The sequence below is a fragment of the Phyllobates terribilis genome, unplaced genomic scaffold, assembly GCF_046119375.1.
Source record: "Phyllobates terribilis strain yellow unplaced genomic scaffold, ASM4611937v1 Scaffold_5__5_contigs__length_657084704, whole genome shotgun sequence".
Taxonomy (NCBI): domain Eukaryota; kingdom Metazoa; phylum Chordata; class Amphibia; order Anura; family Dendrobatidae; genus Phyllobates; species Phyllobates terribilis.
The window spans coordinates 412,456,193-412,470,348 of NW_027362765.1; the positions used below are offsets into that span (position 1 = coordinate 412,456,193).

General features: G+C 40.1%; 1 protein-coding gene across 1 annotated transcript in view; it reads left to right on the forward strand.

The window, feature by feature from the left end:
• Positions 1-14,156, forward strand: part of CPXM2 (carboxypeptidase X, M14 family member 2) — a 103,442-nt gene that overhangs the window by 74,972 nt on the left and 14,314 nt on the right. The window contains exons 7-12 of the mRNA XM_073685142.1: positions 681-831; positions 2,018-2,106; positions 3,235-3,358; positions 8,288-8,484; positions 8,790-8,969; positions 10,537-10,834. Coding sequence (XP_073541243.1) covers positions 681-831; positions 2,018-2,106; positions 3,235-3,358; positions 8,288-8,484; positions 8,790-8,969; positions 10,537-10,834 — 1,039 coding nt within the window. The remainder of the gene's footprint in view (positions 1-680; positions 832-2,017; positions 2,107-3,234; positions 3,359-8,287; positions 8,485-8,789; positions 8,970-10,536; positions 10,835-14,156) is intronic.

Below are 14,156 nucleotides of genomic sequence, written 5' to 3' on the forward strand. Positions count from 1 at the left end.
CATCAGTGTTTGGTCAGTGTGTCATTAGTGTTTGGTGAGTGTGTCATCAGTGTTTTGCATCCGCGTGTCATCAGTGTTTGGTCAGTGTGTCATCAGTGTTTTGGATCACTGTGTCATCAGTGTTTGGTCAGTGTGTCATTAGTGTTTGGTGAGTGTGTCATCAGTGTTTTGCATCCGCGTGTCATCAGTGTTTGGTCAGTGTGTCATCAGTGTTTTTCACGGATGAATAGATAAATTACAAGGCTTCTCCTATACTTTGCAATGTTAGATACAGACATCACACAGACTGTACACAGATGCCATCCGTGCGCTATACGTGTTTTCACAGACCCATAGATTATATTGGCCCTTTTCATCCATGACACCAGAAAAATCGTACATGTCAGCAGCAGCACAGATTATAATGGGTACGTGTTCAATCCGTGAAAAAAATGGATACAACATGTACGTGCAACAAGGACATGTGAATGAGGCCTTAGACAAACATGCACATGGCCATGTAACACTTTGAACCTGTCCTGCGTGCTGCAGATGTGCATTACATTGCCGGTGGTGGCTTTGTGACATCAGGTGTGTGGGATGATCAGCTCTGGATTATACATGTGGAGCAAATTTCAGAATGATCTGTCTTTGCTGCTTTTGTATGTTGCCTCTTTATTGTATATTTTCTGTCTTTACAGATCTTTACAGGGAATAGTGAGAAGGAGATTCCCGTCTTGAGTGAGTTTCTAGAGCCCTTGGTCGGCCGCTATATTCGAATCAATCCACGATCTTGGTATGAAGAAGGCAACATATGCATGAGGATGGAAATACTGGGATGTCCTTTGCCAGGCTAGTTATAGTCAAGTCGCCGTCTTCATTATCTATATAAGATACATAATATTTTTTTTTTGTAATAATAATTATATTTTAAATGATTGCATTTGAAATGTGTAATATTGCCTGTCGAGATATTTGGATTATTATGATACCTGTTCTCACCTTTCAGCTCCCTCCTCTCTGCTTTGTGCTCTGAATACAGAAAGGGCTAAGATGGAGCAGAGAGATGTTTAGTATTACCAAAGGGCACAGAACACAGAGGATGAGGGCAGGACAGGACAGGAAGTCAGTGTGAGGTGACATCAGCCAATAGCTGCATGTCACGCAAAGTGAGGGAAAGACTAAGTGCACAATGACAGGAAGGGGGGAGGAAGCCCAAACACTAGGGAAAGGGGGAGTAGAGACCCCTAGGCAGATCTGATAGTCACCCTGACTCCCCTAACATCCCTAAATAGGTTCCGCACCTATCGCCGAGCAGGAACCTAATCCCTGACTGCCCCTAGCGATAGGCCCTAGATAGGGAGGGGATAGGGTGAGCACTAGTCAGTCCCCACTGCAACTAAAGACAAACAGGTAAACAGACAAGGGAAAATACTTAGCTTGAGAAGACACCAGAGAGATCACGCCAACTATCCTCCAAGGGAAGTCCAAGAAGACACTAGCCGACTACTAGTACTTCAGGACAGGACAGAGGAAAATAGAGCTATCACCGGCAACTCTCTGGAGAGACTGAAGGTATTTAAACATCCAGCAAGGGTGTGTCAATTAGCAGCAGAAGGTAGAGGTCACTACTAGGTCCTAGAGTGAGAAGGATATCACTACACTACAGCGATGAAATAATCAAGAAGGTGCCTGCAGAGCCAAGCGCAATGACCTTCTACAGCTGGATCCAGAACGACTGTCTGTCACACCTGACACAACCGTGACACTGCAGGACAGGAAGTGATGTCAGAGAAGGGGCTGTTACATTGGCAACTCCTGCTGCACAGCCCAGCAGCTTGCAGCAGTAGTTGCTATCATCAGTATTGTCCAATGTTTGTAGTCTAATGATCCTATTGGCATTTGCAAATAATTTTATTTTCAATTTAAGGGATTTCTGATTTTTTTTCTCTATGAAACTTTTAAAAATCCGACCTATGAGCTAAAACAATTCAATGTCTCACAGATAGTAATATTATCCCTATTACTTTATGCCTAGATCCCAATAATTATTATTACAGAAGGAACGAGCTGACAACATCTGACAACCTGGATTTCCGACATCACAATTACAAGGAAATGAGACAGGTATAGGTCAATTTCTTATTCCTAGTATATTCAGCCGTGCTTTATGCACATTGCTGGTGCATTATACAGGGTAGGCTACAAAAAAAACCAAAAACCCTGATTCCTTTGTGTGGTTTATTCCCCTCCTTTAAAGAGTAACAAAACTTTAATATTTTTTTATAATTTTGTCTAACATGGAAAGTTATGAAACTTTGCAAATCACTTTATTAAAGAAATTGTCTTCATTCCTGTGAAAAAATTGCATGTAAGGGACTTTAACCCCTACTTTCCCCCAGTCTATTTACCTGCTTTTAGCTGCATTGATATCACAACATACTCATGTGGAGTACAGATGATGGCAGTGATGGGTCAGCTCAGCCCCTGGGTCTCACTAACGCTGAGGAGAAGCTGCAGCAGGAGATTGTTCTGATAGGCACAACACTCAGAGGAGGAGACAGAAGCTGACCCATCACTGCCATCATCTGTTCTCCACATGAGAACATTCTGATGTCATGTAGTTGAAGGCAGGTTAACAGACTGGGGAAAGCAGGTGTTGAAGTCACTTACATACATTTTTTTTTGCAGGAGTGTAGACAATCCCCTAATAAAGTGATTTGCAAAGTTTTATAACTTTCCATAATAGACAAAATTCTAAAAAAAAAATTTTAAAAATGCAGTTCCTGTTTAACTCTTGCCCAGGTAACACTCCGTGGCTTCAAGAGAAGTGGTTTCAGCACATGGACATGTACTTGCTGTATTAAGTTTTGCACTGATTTTCTCAGGCTTCTCATACTTTCCTCTATGGGTATAGAACACATGGTTGCTGGTATGTTTTTGGCATGGATCCTAGCTTATGCCACTTTTGCACCCAACCATGAATACGACTTTTTTGCTGGAAGGGGAAGGTTCTGAAACTGACCATCAGGACAGTCGTGTGTTTCTGTGAATGAGCCCGTGTGTACATAGACCTCCATGATCATGGCAGAATAAGGTGTGTATCTCTTTAGTGCCATCAAAGACTTATTTTGAGGCCCCCACAATATGTTGAGGTTCACCATCACTTACTTTAGTCAATGCAATTGGAAACCCAATATTTATGCTCCTAACTTCTATTACACGGTAGCTTTTTGATTTTTCTCTTTTTTGCAGCTGATGAAAGTGGTGAATGAGATGTGTCCCAACATCACTCGTGTGTATAACATCGGCCGCAGCCACGAGGGGCTCAAGCTGTACGCCATGGAGATGTCGGATAACCCCGGGGAGCACGAAGTTGGTTAGGAGAATAAACAAACTCTATGTATGTCCTGCACCTTCCCGCCTGTCTCTTCTACGACTGCTCTCGCTCTTATCATCTCCTTTGGCTTTGATGTGTTGATTTCAGCAGTTGGCAATAAGTGTGTGATAAAGTCAGGTTTTTAAGAACTTTCGCAAACTCAAGGAAATTGGTAAAGCAACTTCAGATTTTCTGAAATATTCAGGAAATTTGGTCACCAGAAACTAAATTTGAACAATTACAGCTTGGCCAAACATCTGTGGGGGACCTGGAGGTGCCAGACACCTCTAAAATCTTACCTAAACTTTATTTTCATTTAGTTATCTTCCAGACATTGCACATATTTTATAAAATACTTTATTACTTTATTTTGCTTCGTATGGACATGGACAGTTCATGCTCCTTTAGAAGATGCTTTCAACTGCTGCTCTGCTATATTGAAGCAGTCTGTGTATGTCCAAGTACAAGGGTGGAGAAACAAGAAGCTCAGAAAGGGGTAGTTACTTTTGAAGTTAAAAGATAATCCAAAAATGACTTTTAAAATCAAATGTAGCCAATTAACGCCACCCAACCAGAGGGTATATCCCTGACCGCATCCAGTAAACCTGGATGAAGGTGTTCTTAAACCATAGGCCAAATGCATACAATGGTCTGAAGGATTGGCACAGTCACATCCGGAAGAAGTGGACAGAACTGTGGTCTGTGTGCACTTGTGGGCGCCGAGGATAGCCGCATCTTCTATGGTTGGGCACAATTAAACCCATTAGATGCTTGTCTACAGAACCCATTGATGTAAAATAATTTTTGAAGAGCTGTCACCAAGTGTCTGATGGGGAATATACATTTTAGATTTTAATACCTGATTTCCTGTTTGAGCCGGAGATAAGCATAGCCATAAGTATCTGTTATGGCTCCATTATGGCAATAGCTATGCATGCTGACCTCCAGATTTCAACTAGTTACCAGGCAGATATCTTCTGCCATATATTAAATCATATATATATATATATATATATATATATATATATACATATATATATACAGTACAGACCAAAAGTTTGGACACACCCTCTCATTTAACGATTTTTCTGTATTTTCATGACTATGAAAATTGTACATTCACACTGAAGGCATCAAAACTATGAATTAACACATGTGGAATTATATACTTAACAAAAAAGTGTGAAACAACTGAAAATATGTCTTATATTCTAGGTTCTTCAAAGTAGCCACCTTTTGCTTTGATGACTGCTTTGCACACTCTTGGCATTCTCTTGATGAGCTTCAAGAGGTAGTGACCGGAAATGGTTTTTCACTTCACAGGTGTGCCCTGTCAGGTTTAATAAGTGGGATTTCTTGCATTATAAATGGGGTTGGGACCATCAGTTGTGTTGTGCAGAAGTCTGGTGGATACACAGCTGATAGTCCTACTGAATAGACTGTTAGAATTTGTATTATGGCAAGAAAAAAGGAGCTAAGTAAAGGAAAACGAGTGGCCATCATTACTTTAAGAAATGAAGGTCAGTCAGTGCGAAATATTTGGAAAACTTTGAAAGTGTCCCCAAGTGCAGTTGCAAAAACCATCAAGCGCTACAAAAAAACTGTCTCACATGAGGACCGCCCCGGGAAAGGAAGACCAAGAGTCACCTCTGCTTCTGAGGATAAGTTTATCCGAGTCACCAGCCTCAGAAATCGCAGGTTAACAGCAGCTCAGATTACAGACCAGGTCAATGGCACACAGAGTTCTAGCAGCAGACACATCTCTACAACAACTGTTAAGAGGAGACTTTATGCAGCAGGCCTTCATGGTAAAATAGCTGCTAGGAAACCACTGCTAAGGACAGGCAACAAGCAGAAGAGACTTGTTTGGGCTAAAGAACACAAGGAATGGACATTAGACCAGTGGAAATCTGTGCTTTGGTCTGATGAGTCCAAATTTAAAATCTTTGGTTCCAACCACCGTGTCTTTGTGCGACGCAGAAAAGGTAAACGGATGGACTCTACATGCCTGGTTCCCACCGTGAAGCATGGAGGAGGAGGTGTGATGGTGTGGGGGTGCTTTGCTGGTGACACTGTTGGGGATTTATTCAAAATTGAAGGCATACTGAACCAGCATGGCTACCACAGCATCTTGCAGCGGCATGCTATTCCATCCGGTTTGCGTTTAGTTGGACCACCATTTATTTTTCAACAGGACAATGACCCCAAACACACCTCCAGGCTGTGTAAGGGCTATTTGACCAAGAAGGAGAGTGATGGGGTGCTACGCCAGATGACCTGGCCTCCACAGTCACCAGACCTGAACCCAATCGAGATGGTTTGGGGTGAGCTGGACCGCAGAGTGAAGGCAAAAGGGCCAACAAGTGCTAAGCATCTCTGGGAACTCCTTCAAGATTGTTGGAAGACCATTTCTGTTGACTACCTCTTGAAGCTCATCAAGAGAATGCCAAGAGTGTGCAAAGAAGTTATCAAAGCAAAAGGTGGCTACTTTGAAGAACCTAGAATATAAGACATATTTTCAGTTGTTTCACACTTTTTTGTTAAGTATATAATTCCACATGTGTTAATTCATAGTTTTGATGCCTTCAGTGTGAATGTACAATTTTCATAGTTATGAAAATCCAGAAAAATCTTTAGAGGAGAAGGTGTGTCCAAACTTTTGGTCTGTACTGTATATATATGTTATTGAAAGTCTACTTTCAGTCTTCTCATCTAAGCTCTCCTGTGAGTGTCTGCTTTGGGGTTGAAAGAAACCGGGTGATGGAATTCCCTGAGCTTCTATAATCGGCACCTATCATCAATCATATATAACCAAGAGGAAGGACTATGTGCCAGGACAAAACATAGTGATACGAATTACCAAGAATATATAACAGACTTTTTTTTAATACAAATTCTAAAAGCAATGAAATACGAATAATTCCGGCAATGCAGACAAAAGTTAAAACTAATGGGTGAGCAGCAATGGGAATCCAAAGAGTAAGCAGCCTAGATCACATAATTATATGTTATATGAAATGTAGTTTAACAAAATACATGAATGAGTGTTCAATAGTATACAGACATTTAAATACACATGAGTGTCTATGCAAAAAATGACAAGAAATAAGTAGCCCATGACAAATATCACTAGCTATAAATATAAGTAGAGATGAGCGAACCCCAACTGTAAAGTTTGGGGTTTGTAGCAGACACTGGTGCTGAACTTCTTCCGGAAGTTTGTTTAACTGTTTGGAGTTCCCTTGGGAGAGAGAGAGACCCCTAGTCCTTACTACAACCATTTTACAGCACCAAAGTTCTATTGACTTCTATGGGGTTCGAGTTCGGGTACCCAAACTGAACTTTGGAGTAAAGTTCTGTTGAACCTGAACATCCACGGGTCTCTTCATCCCAGACTATAAGTAATCAATGACAGAAGAGCTCACCAACCAAACATCCAATGCGCGTTTCACAAATGCTTCATCAGGGGTCAATCAAAGATGCATATAAGGGTGACCGACAGTACACATTGAAGCCACGGGGTGCTAATGAGCTGAGCGGCTAAGAAATGCACAGGAAAGACTCATGAAATTATTCTGCACATTGCAGGGATTTGTCGATGCTGGCTCCAGTTGAATGGCTTGTGAAGTGTTTCCCATGTACAGGCTGGAAATTGCATAGCAAAAACGCATCTTTTTGCAGAACTGTTCTTTCACAATCCTTTCTTTGACTATTGGTTCTGATTGACAACCACTGGTTTCAGATTGTCGCCAATTCTTCTCTAGATCTTGTTTTTTTTCATTTGATTCCTTATTCCTCATCTGTGCCATTACCTCGTCTTCTCTCTGCTTATGTCTGTGTTATAGATCTAGGACTGATATGTGCCATGCTAAGAAATGATGTATATCTTATACAGATGGGACACCCGCTTATTGAACCTGCGATTTATAAAATAACCAGATTTGAAAGCTTGAATGCATTATATTATTTATATTGTATCTGTTCATACTTAATTTTTATCAATTAACAAAATTCAAAAAGCCCTGATCTCAACATCATTGATTCTGTGTGGAATTGCAAGAAGAGACAGAAGAATTTGTACAAGCGGCATCCACAGAAGATCAGTGGTTAATTCTCCAAGATATTTGGAACCTAGAAGAATTGTTGCCGTTTTGAAGGCAAAGGGCGGTCACTCATATTGTTTTGACTTAGATTTCTCTTTTGTTCATTCACTTTGCATTTTGTTAATTGATAAAAATAAACTATTATAACGTCTATTTTTTAATGCATTCTTACTTTGTAACATTTTTTAACCCATTGGCTTAAAACTTTTGCATAGTCACCATATATGTCCAATCATAAAAGTCCAACATTATATTGTAATGTGTGTATCTCTAATTCGGTGCTAAAGCTGGAGTAAGTTATCCTACATAAAACCCATCTGTTGCCAGATTTCGCGATGCAAACTGCACACATTATTAAATAGATCTCTAAGACCTGATGAGGCTGGTGTGCTTATTTGAAAATTCATGTCAGAGCGGCGGGCGGTATAATCCTGATATTGGGATGTTCAACTCTAACTTGACTTACGGTGAAAATCTATGTCAGAATGGTTGCATAATCCCTCCTTGCTAATAAAATGGTCATTTTATTAGCAATCCCTGCAACCATTATGCAACCATTCTGACATGGATTTTCACCGTAAGTACACCAGCCTAACCAGATCCAGGAGATCTATTTAATAATATAGCAGTTTATCTTGTGAAATCTGGTAACAGATGCGCTTTAAATAATACTATATATGATATAATAGGAATTCCCAGTGCTTAGGTATTTCATAGGTCAGATATTGCTCAGTCTATATGAAGATGGCCAGTGCATTTAATATGCCATTTTGTGCTGTGTGTAACACGAACTGCTGGCACGGTGTCTTTGTTTCTATTTATCCAGGAGAACCTGAATTTCGATACATGGCTGGAGCTCATGGGAATGAAGCGTTAGGACGGGAACTTCTTCTGTTGTTGATGCAGTTCTTGTGCCAGGAGTACCTGGCAGGCAACAAACGTGTTAGACATCTTATCACCAATACACGTATTCATTTCCTTCCATCTATCAACCCAGATGGGTACGAGAAGGCTGCCGAACTGGTGAGCAGTAACGTTTGGATACTTGATTAATCAAAGGGAAAAGGTTTAAACTTCAATCTTGGGTGGAATTCCAATCAAGAAAGTTGGAGTTTTCGGCATCCACACTTTCTAGGGGTCTTTTTTCACTCTTTGGAGAGACTCTTGTTGGCTGTTCCTCTATTGTACGAATGCCACAAAAGTCTTGCAGAAATTTCTGAACCGTTCTGACCACTTCATGATGTGATGAGAGTTGAGATTTTGCAACTCATGGTTTGGTGCAAGTTAGGGCACTTCTGTAATTTCTTTTTAATATCTTTTTATTTTAGGGCTCCGAATTGGGTGGATGGTCTTTAGGTCGTTGGACAGCTGACGGGATTGACATCAATAACAATTTTCCGGACTTGAACTCATTGTTATGGGAGTCAGAGGATCGTCCTAGGAATATGCGCAGAGTTCCTAACAATCACATCCCTATCCCTGACTGGTTTCAGTACGAGAATGCCACGGTGACTTACAGTGCCCATTCACATATAATATTTGTTGGCCGACAGCTTTCCTTCCAACTTGCCACTATTCTTTCCAACACCTTGTATGTGCTTTCAAAGAGAAGACATTTGTGCAGGAACAAAAGATCGGTCATGGTTCAATCCAACATGCTCCATCCTTCTTTTTATAACATCTGCCATCGGAGGATGGTCGGCAAACCCCAAAATATACATTAGATAGTTGTCTGCATGTTGAAGTTGGTGAACTTGGCCAACATGTTTTGGGCCAACCCACCAGAAGGCTGACATGTTTTAGATAGAAGGTCCTTTAGCTGAGAATAAAGGCAAAGGTTCCTTGTTAATATATTTGCTATAGGTGTGAACCAATTTTTTTCCATAAATTAATAGTACACATGAAAATGAAAACTTTGGAATATATCTTATCAGAGAAATCTGCTTCTTTCTCCTCTTGGACTGATCATTTATTCTCAAAATTCTCAATTGCAGGTAAAATCTATCTTCAGTGAATACAGATTTTCCCATTACTGAGATAGATGACAGTTGGTGCTCATAAAGTTCTATGAAGAACTGTAACTGTTGTTTCAGGAGAACTTGCAGCAGAACAACTGTGTCCGCCTCTAACTCCTCCCTCCTCCTCACCTATCCCCATAGAATCTTATAAGTACAAACTATCATCTCCTGTTTCAGTAATGGGAAAATCTGTCTTCATTGAATATAGATCTTACAGATTTTGCCCATCAGTTCAGAGTGAAAGTAGATAATTTTTCTGATACTATATATTACAGAGTTGGTTATTTTAATGGGTATTATTGATCTATGAAATAAAAATCAATGAGGACCTGTCACTTGCTCCAAAAAAATTGAGCTAAATATCTTGTAAAAATCCCTCTCCTGATTCTGATGTTCTTTTCCGTTTTGTGCTGCATCACGCCACTGCAGAGATATTCACATTTGTTGCTTTGGGAGGGCAGTATGTTAAATCTCTGCTTGATGTGCAACTGGGCGTTTCTTCATAATCTTGCCTGGGGGTTTGTGCTTTTACCGCTCCCTCCCAGATGCTGCCAATCACAATTCAGCAGCTGATTTAGATGTCCATTAGTTTTAGACACTGCTTAGCCGTGATTAGCAGTGTCTGGGAGAGAAGAGTGAAAGCGCACCCACCCAGACAAGACTCGCCCAGTTGCACTACAAGCAGAGATTTCACATAGTGCGCTCCAAAAGCAACAAATGTGAATATCTCTGCAATGGAGCGACGCAGCACAAAGCCAAAAAGAGCAGTAGAATCAGAGGAGCTCAGAGATTTCTTTAACAAAGTATTTAACCCAATATTTTTTCAGCAAGTGACAGGCACCCTTTAAAATGATGGTTACTCTTTGAGTAAAAATCTTTCCTTACCTTTAAGACATGTAATTTCCCAGGTTCTGCTTATTATTTTTTTAACTTTTGGAATGTGTACCATCAAAGTAAAAATGGTTCCTCATCACATTGTCAGGATATGTGATAACTTGTAGAAAAATGTATTTATGGAATGTTTCGGTTTTATAATTATCACTGTTTATGCTTATAGGTTGCTATAGAAACTCGAGCCCTGATTACATGGATGGAAAAGATCCCTTTTGTTCTGGGTGGAAACCTGCAAGGAGGAGAACTGGTGGTGTCTTATCCCTTTGACATGGTGCGCTCGCTATGGAAGACCCAAGAATATACGGGAACCCCTGATGACCATGTGTTTCGCTGGCTGGCATACTCTTATGCTTCCACTCATCGGCATATGACAGACTCGAGCCGTAGGGCATGCCACACTGAAGATTTTAACAAGGAAGAGGGAACTGTGAATGGAGCCTCTTGGCATACGGTGGCAGGAAGTACGTTGTTCTCTTCATTTCTAGATATATATGTATCTTTAAAAACATGATGGTCTTGAACAGTGTAGGGTCTATGGGTATTTTCTCCCAAATCTTCTTGTATTCCTGTTACTTGATTGACCATGAGTTACTTTTATGGTATTGGTCATGTCTCCCAACCCAACTGGGGCTACATAACAACATATGCTCCATAAGGGTTCACAATGCTATAATTCATATAGTGGGACCAGATATGGCACTCTACTATATTTTCTATGACACATCTGCCACTTTGCTAGTGTTTTTTGTACAGTTCGCATTTGCAGTTATAACAAATTCTATAAAGCTGGGCACAGATGTTATGGTTAAAGGGATCATCTTGGTCTACCTTTTGTTGATGCATTACCTTAAAAAGAAAAACATTTGTTTTTCCAATTTATGATACCTTTAAGCCAAATTTTGGCAGCCAATATGAAATCTTCTGCTGGGGCATTACATAAATTATGGCTGTTATGTCTCACCTGGATCAGATATTATGGAGCAGCACCGACCAATGATGTTGGTGCAGCGAGGTGGACAGGCGTCAGCAATGGAGGCTGTAGAGACTGGATAGCAACTAGCGGGAAGTCAAAAACTCAAGTTGAAGTGAGATCAGAAAAGCATGGTTGACGTAATGGCACAGTAGAAGAGACTTGTCAATGTACTAGAGTTGACTAGGTCAGGAGTCTCAATTAGAAAATTCAGCAGAGTTGAGTGTTGCAGCAGATCTCAGCGATATGGCAGAACTGTGTATGACCAGTATGTAGCAAAGACAAGCACGATACAAGAGATTTTATTGTCACGGGTTTACACTTTCCCTCTTATTAAATTGTGCTGTTTTCTTTCAGCAGTGCAGGAGTTAAACGGCTCAGCTTTGAGTCTCTGTAGCTTCCTTCTTGGAAATTCTCAGCTGTGCAGTATCAGCCTCTCCCCTCTCCTATTTAGTCTCTACTTTGGCAATCTGGACTGCCAGTGTTAAGTCTTGTACTGCCTGGTGAGGAGTGGAGGATTCAGTGTTCGGTAGATGCGTTTATGGAGCGTTGTTCTGTGATTGTTGCTTGGTGTTTTGGCTGTGTGCATAGTGCCTTCCTCTTCTATTTCTTTTACCTTCATAATCCTTTCAGTGTTTTCCCTCTGTTGTCTGTGAGTGTATTTTGTATGTTCGGTATTTTCATTTATCCCTGTACATCCTTTCCTTGTTTGTCTGGTTTGTATATTTACATTCACTATTCCTCCCCACTTCCCTTGGTGGTGGAGAGGACAGATAAGGGCTAATTCAGGAGAACAGCAAGGTACGTGGCCCCAGCATCTTCACCATCAGAAGTAACTTGGGGAGCAGGGATAGCTAGGGCGCCCTTAGTGTTAGGGACAGGGTAGGAGGCTGTGGTCCTGGGTTATCAGACAACAGTATCTTGACATTTGTATTTCAGGAGACTACAGTAAGGAACATTGTCAAGAAAAGAAGAAAAATAATTAATTTTAAGAATGATTACGGGTTCAAGTGATCAGGAAAAAAAAGCATATTCAAGAGATACGCCATTACATAGTATGGTGAAGACACATGCTGGAAATGACCGGAGTGTCAACAATCGTCCAACACTCACTGATCTTAATTTAGTTCTTTTATTAGTTTTACTCTAATTCCTCTTAACAGATGATTACTATTTATGTCCTAAGTTTCCATTTTCATGCTTTTTGGGACATCTCCCAGTTAATGGGTGGTTTATAGACAGCAGGGCTCATAGTAAATGAATTCCAAGCCTTACAATGAGGAATAAACAAAAGAAACAAAGGAAGACAAAGAAATACTGTAGTTTACCGGACCACCTGGCGAGTCAATGAAATTAGTTGCATTCTAGAATCCGGGCAGAGAACAGACAAAATGGAAATTTCCCTCCATAAATCTGATTTCCATGTAATGGTGGTGAAAATAGCCGTTATTATTGCAAACATATGGACTGCAACAAAGACGCAATAAAATGCCAACAATTAGACTGGGTTGAATTAGACATCATCTGTATTACATGTGTTTATGAAATCTCGGCAGAATTATGAAAGTTGGTAAAATGCTTCAATTTTGCAACCTTTTTGCTTGATAGTGAACTCCGATAGTATTTCTACCATTTTGGTGATCCTTTGTGTATTTATTAAAGAATACCAATATCCTCTTATATTATTATTATCATTCTACATACGATAGGGTCTAACAGTACATGAGGGGGGTGGACGTAGCCATTTACAACAGCCTGTATTCTGCAGATGGAATTGCAGGACAATGGAGGGAATTGTGATTATATTTATATGATCAGCATGTTATTCCGGACGCCATCAATAAATAGGCATTGCTCATCTCTTCCTATACAGAAGTGATCTATCACACTTCTTACTTCTGATAAGGGTTCATTCTCCTGTGTGGAGCTGATAGCTAACAACTTCCATAGACTGAAGCTGCATTTACGCTGAAAGGTAGTCGTGAACCAGTGCTATTAAAAATTCCCATTTTTTGATTATCTTACCATGTAAACTGGCTGCCGGTGAACGAAGAAAACACCTGTTCATTGGGTGAAATTATAATTTATGTAGTGTAAAAGATGATCATTCTCGGCTGTGCGTCGTCCTGTGTAAACAGGATTTGCGCTTCCAAGAACCATGGAGGCCTATGTGCACTATTACAGATTGCTCAGTGCGTATTGCATGCCAAAGCCTGCCAGTGTAAACAGACTATTAAATAATCACACGATTGGTAAAGGTGCACCGATCGGTGGTCATATAATGCCGCAGGACAGTCCATGTAAACTGATTGGGCACTGTCATAGAGGCATTATGTTTGGTACTGTTATATTGGGTACTGTTATAAAGGTATTATGCCTTGTACTGTTATATTGGGTACTGTTATAAAGGCTTTATGCCTGGTACTGTCATATTGGGCACTGTTATAGATACATTATATTGGATACTGTTATAGAGATATTATGTCTTATACAATTATATTTGATATTATTATAAAGGCTTTATGCCTTGTACAATTATATTATACACTGTTATAGAGACATTATGTCTGATACTATTATATTGGGCACTGTTGTAGCGACATTATATCTGATACTATTACATTGAGCACTGTTATAGAGGCATTATATCTGATACTATTACATTGGGCACTGTTATAGAGACATTATGTCTGATACTATTATATTGGGTACTATTATAGAGGCATTATGACTGGTACTATTATATTGGGCACTGTTATAGAGGCATTATGTCTGATACTATTATATTGGGCACTGTTATAGAGGCATTATGT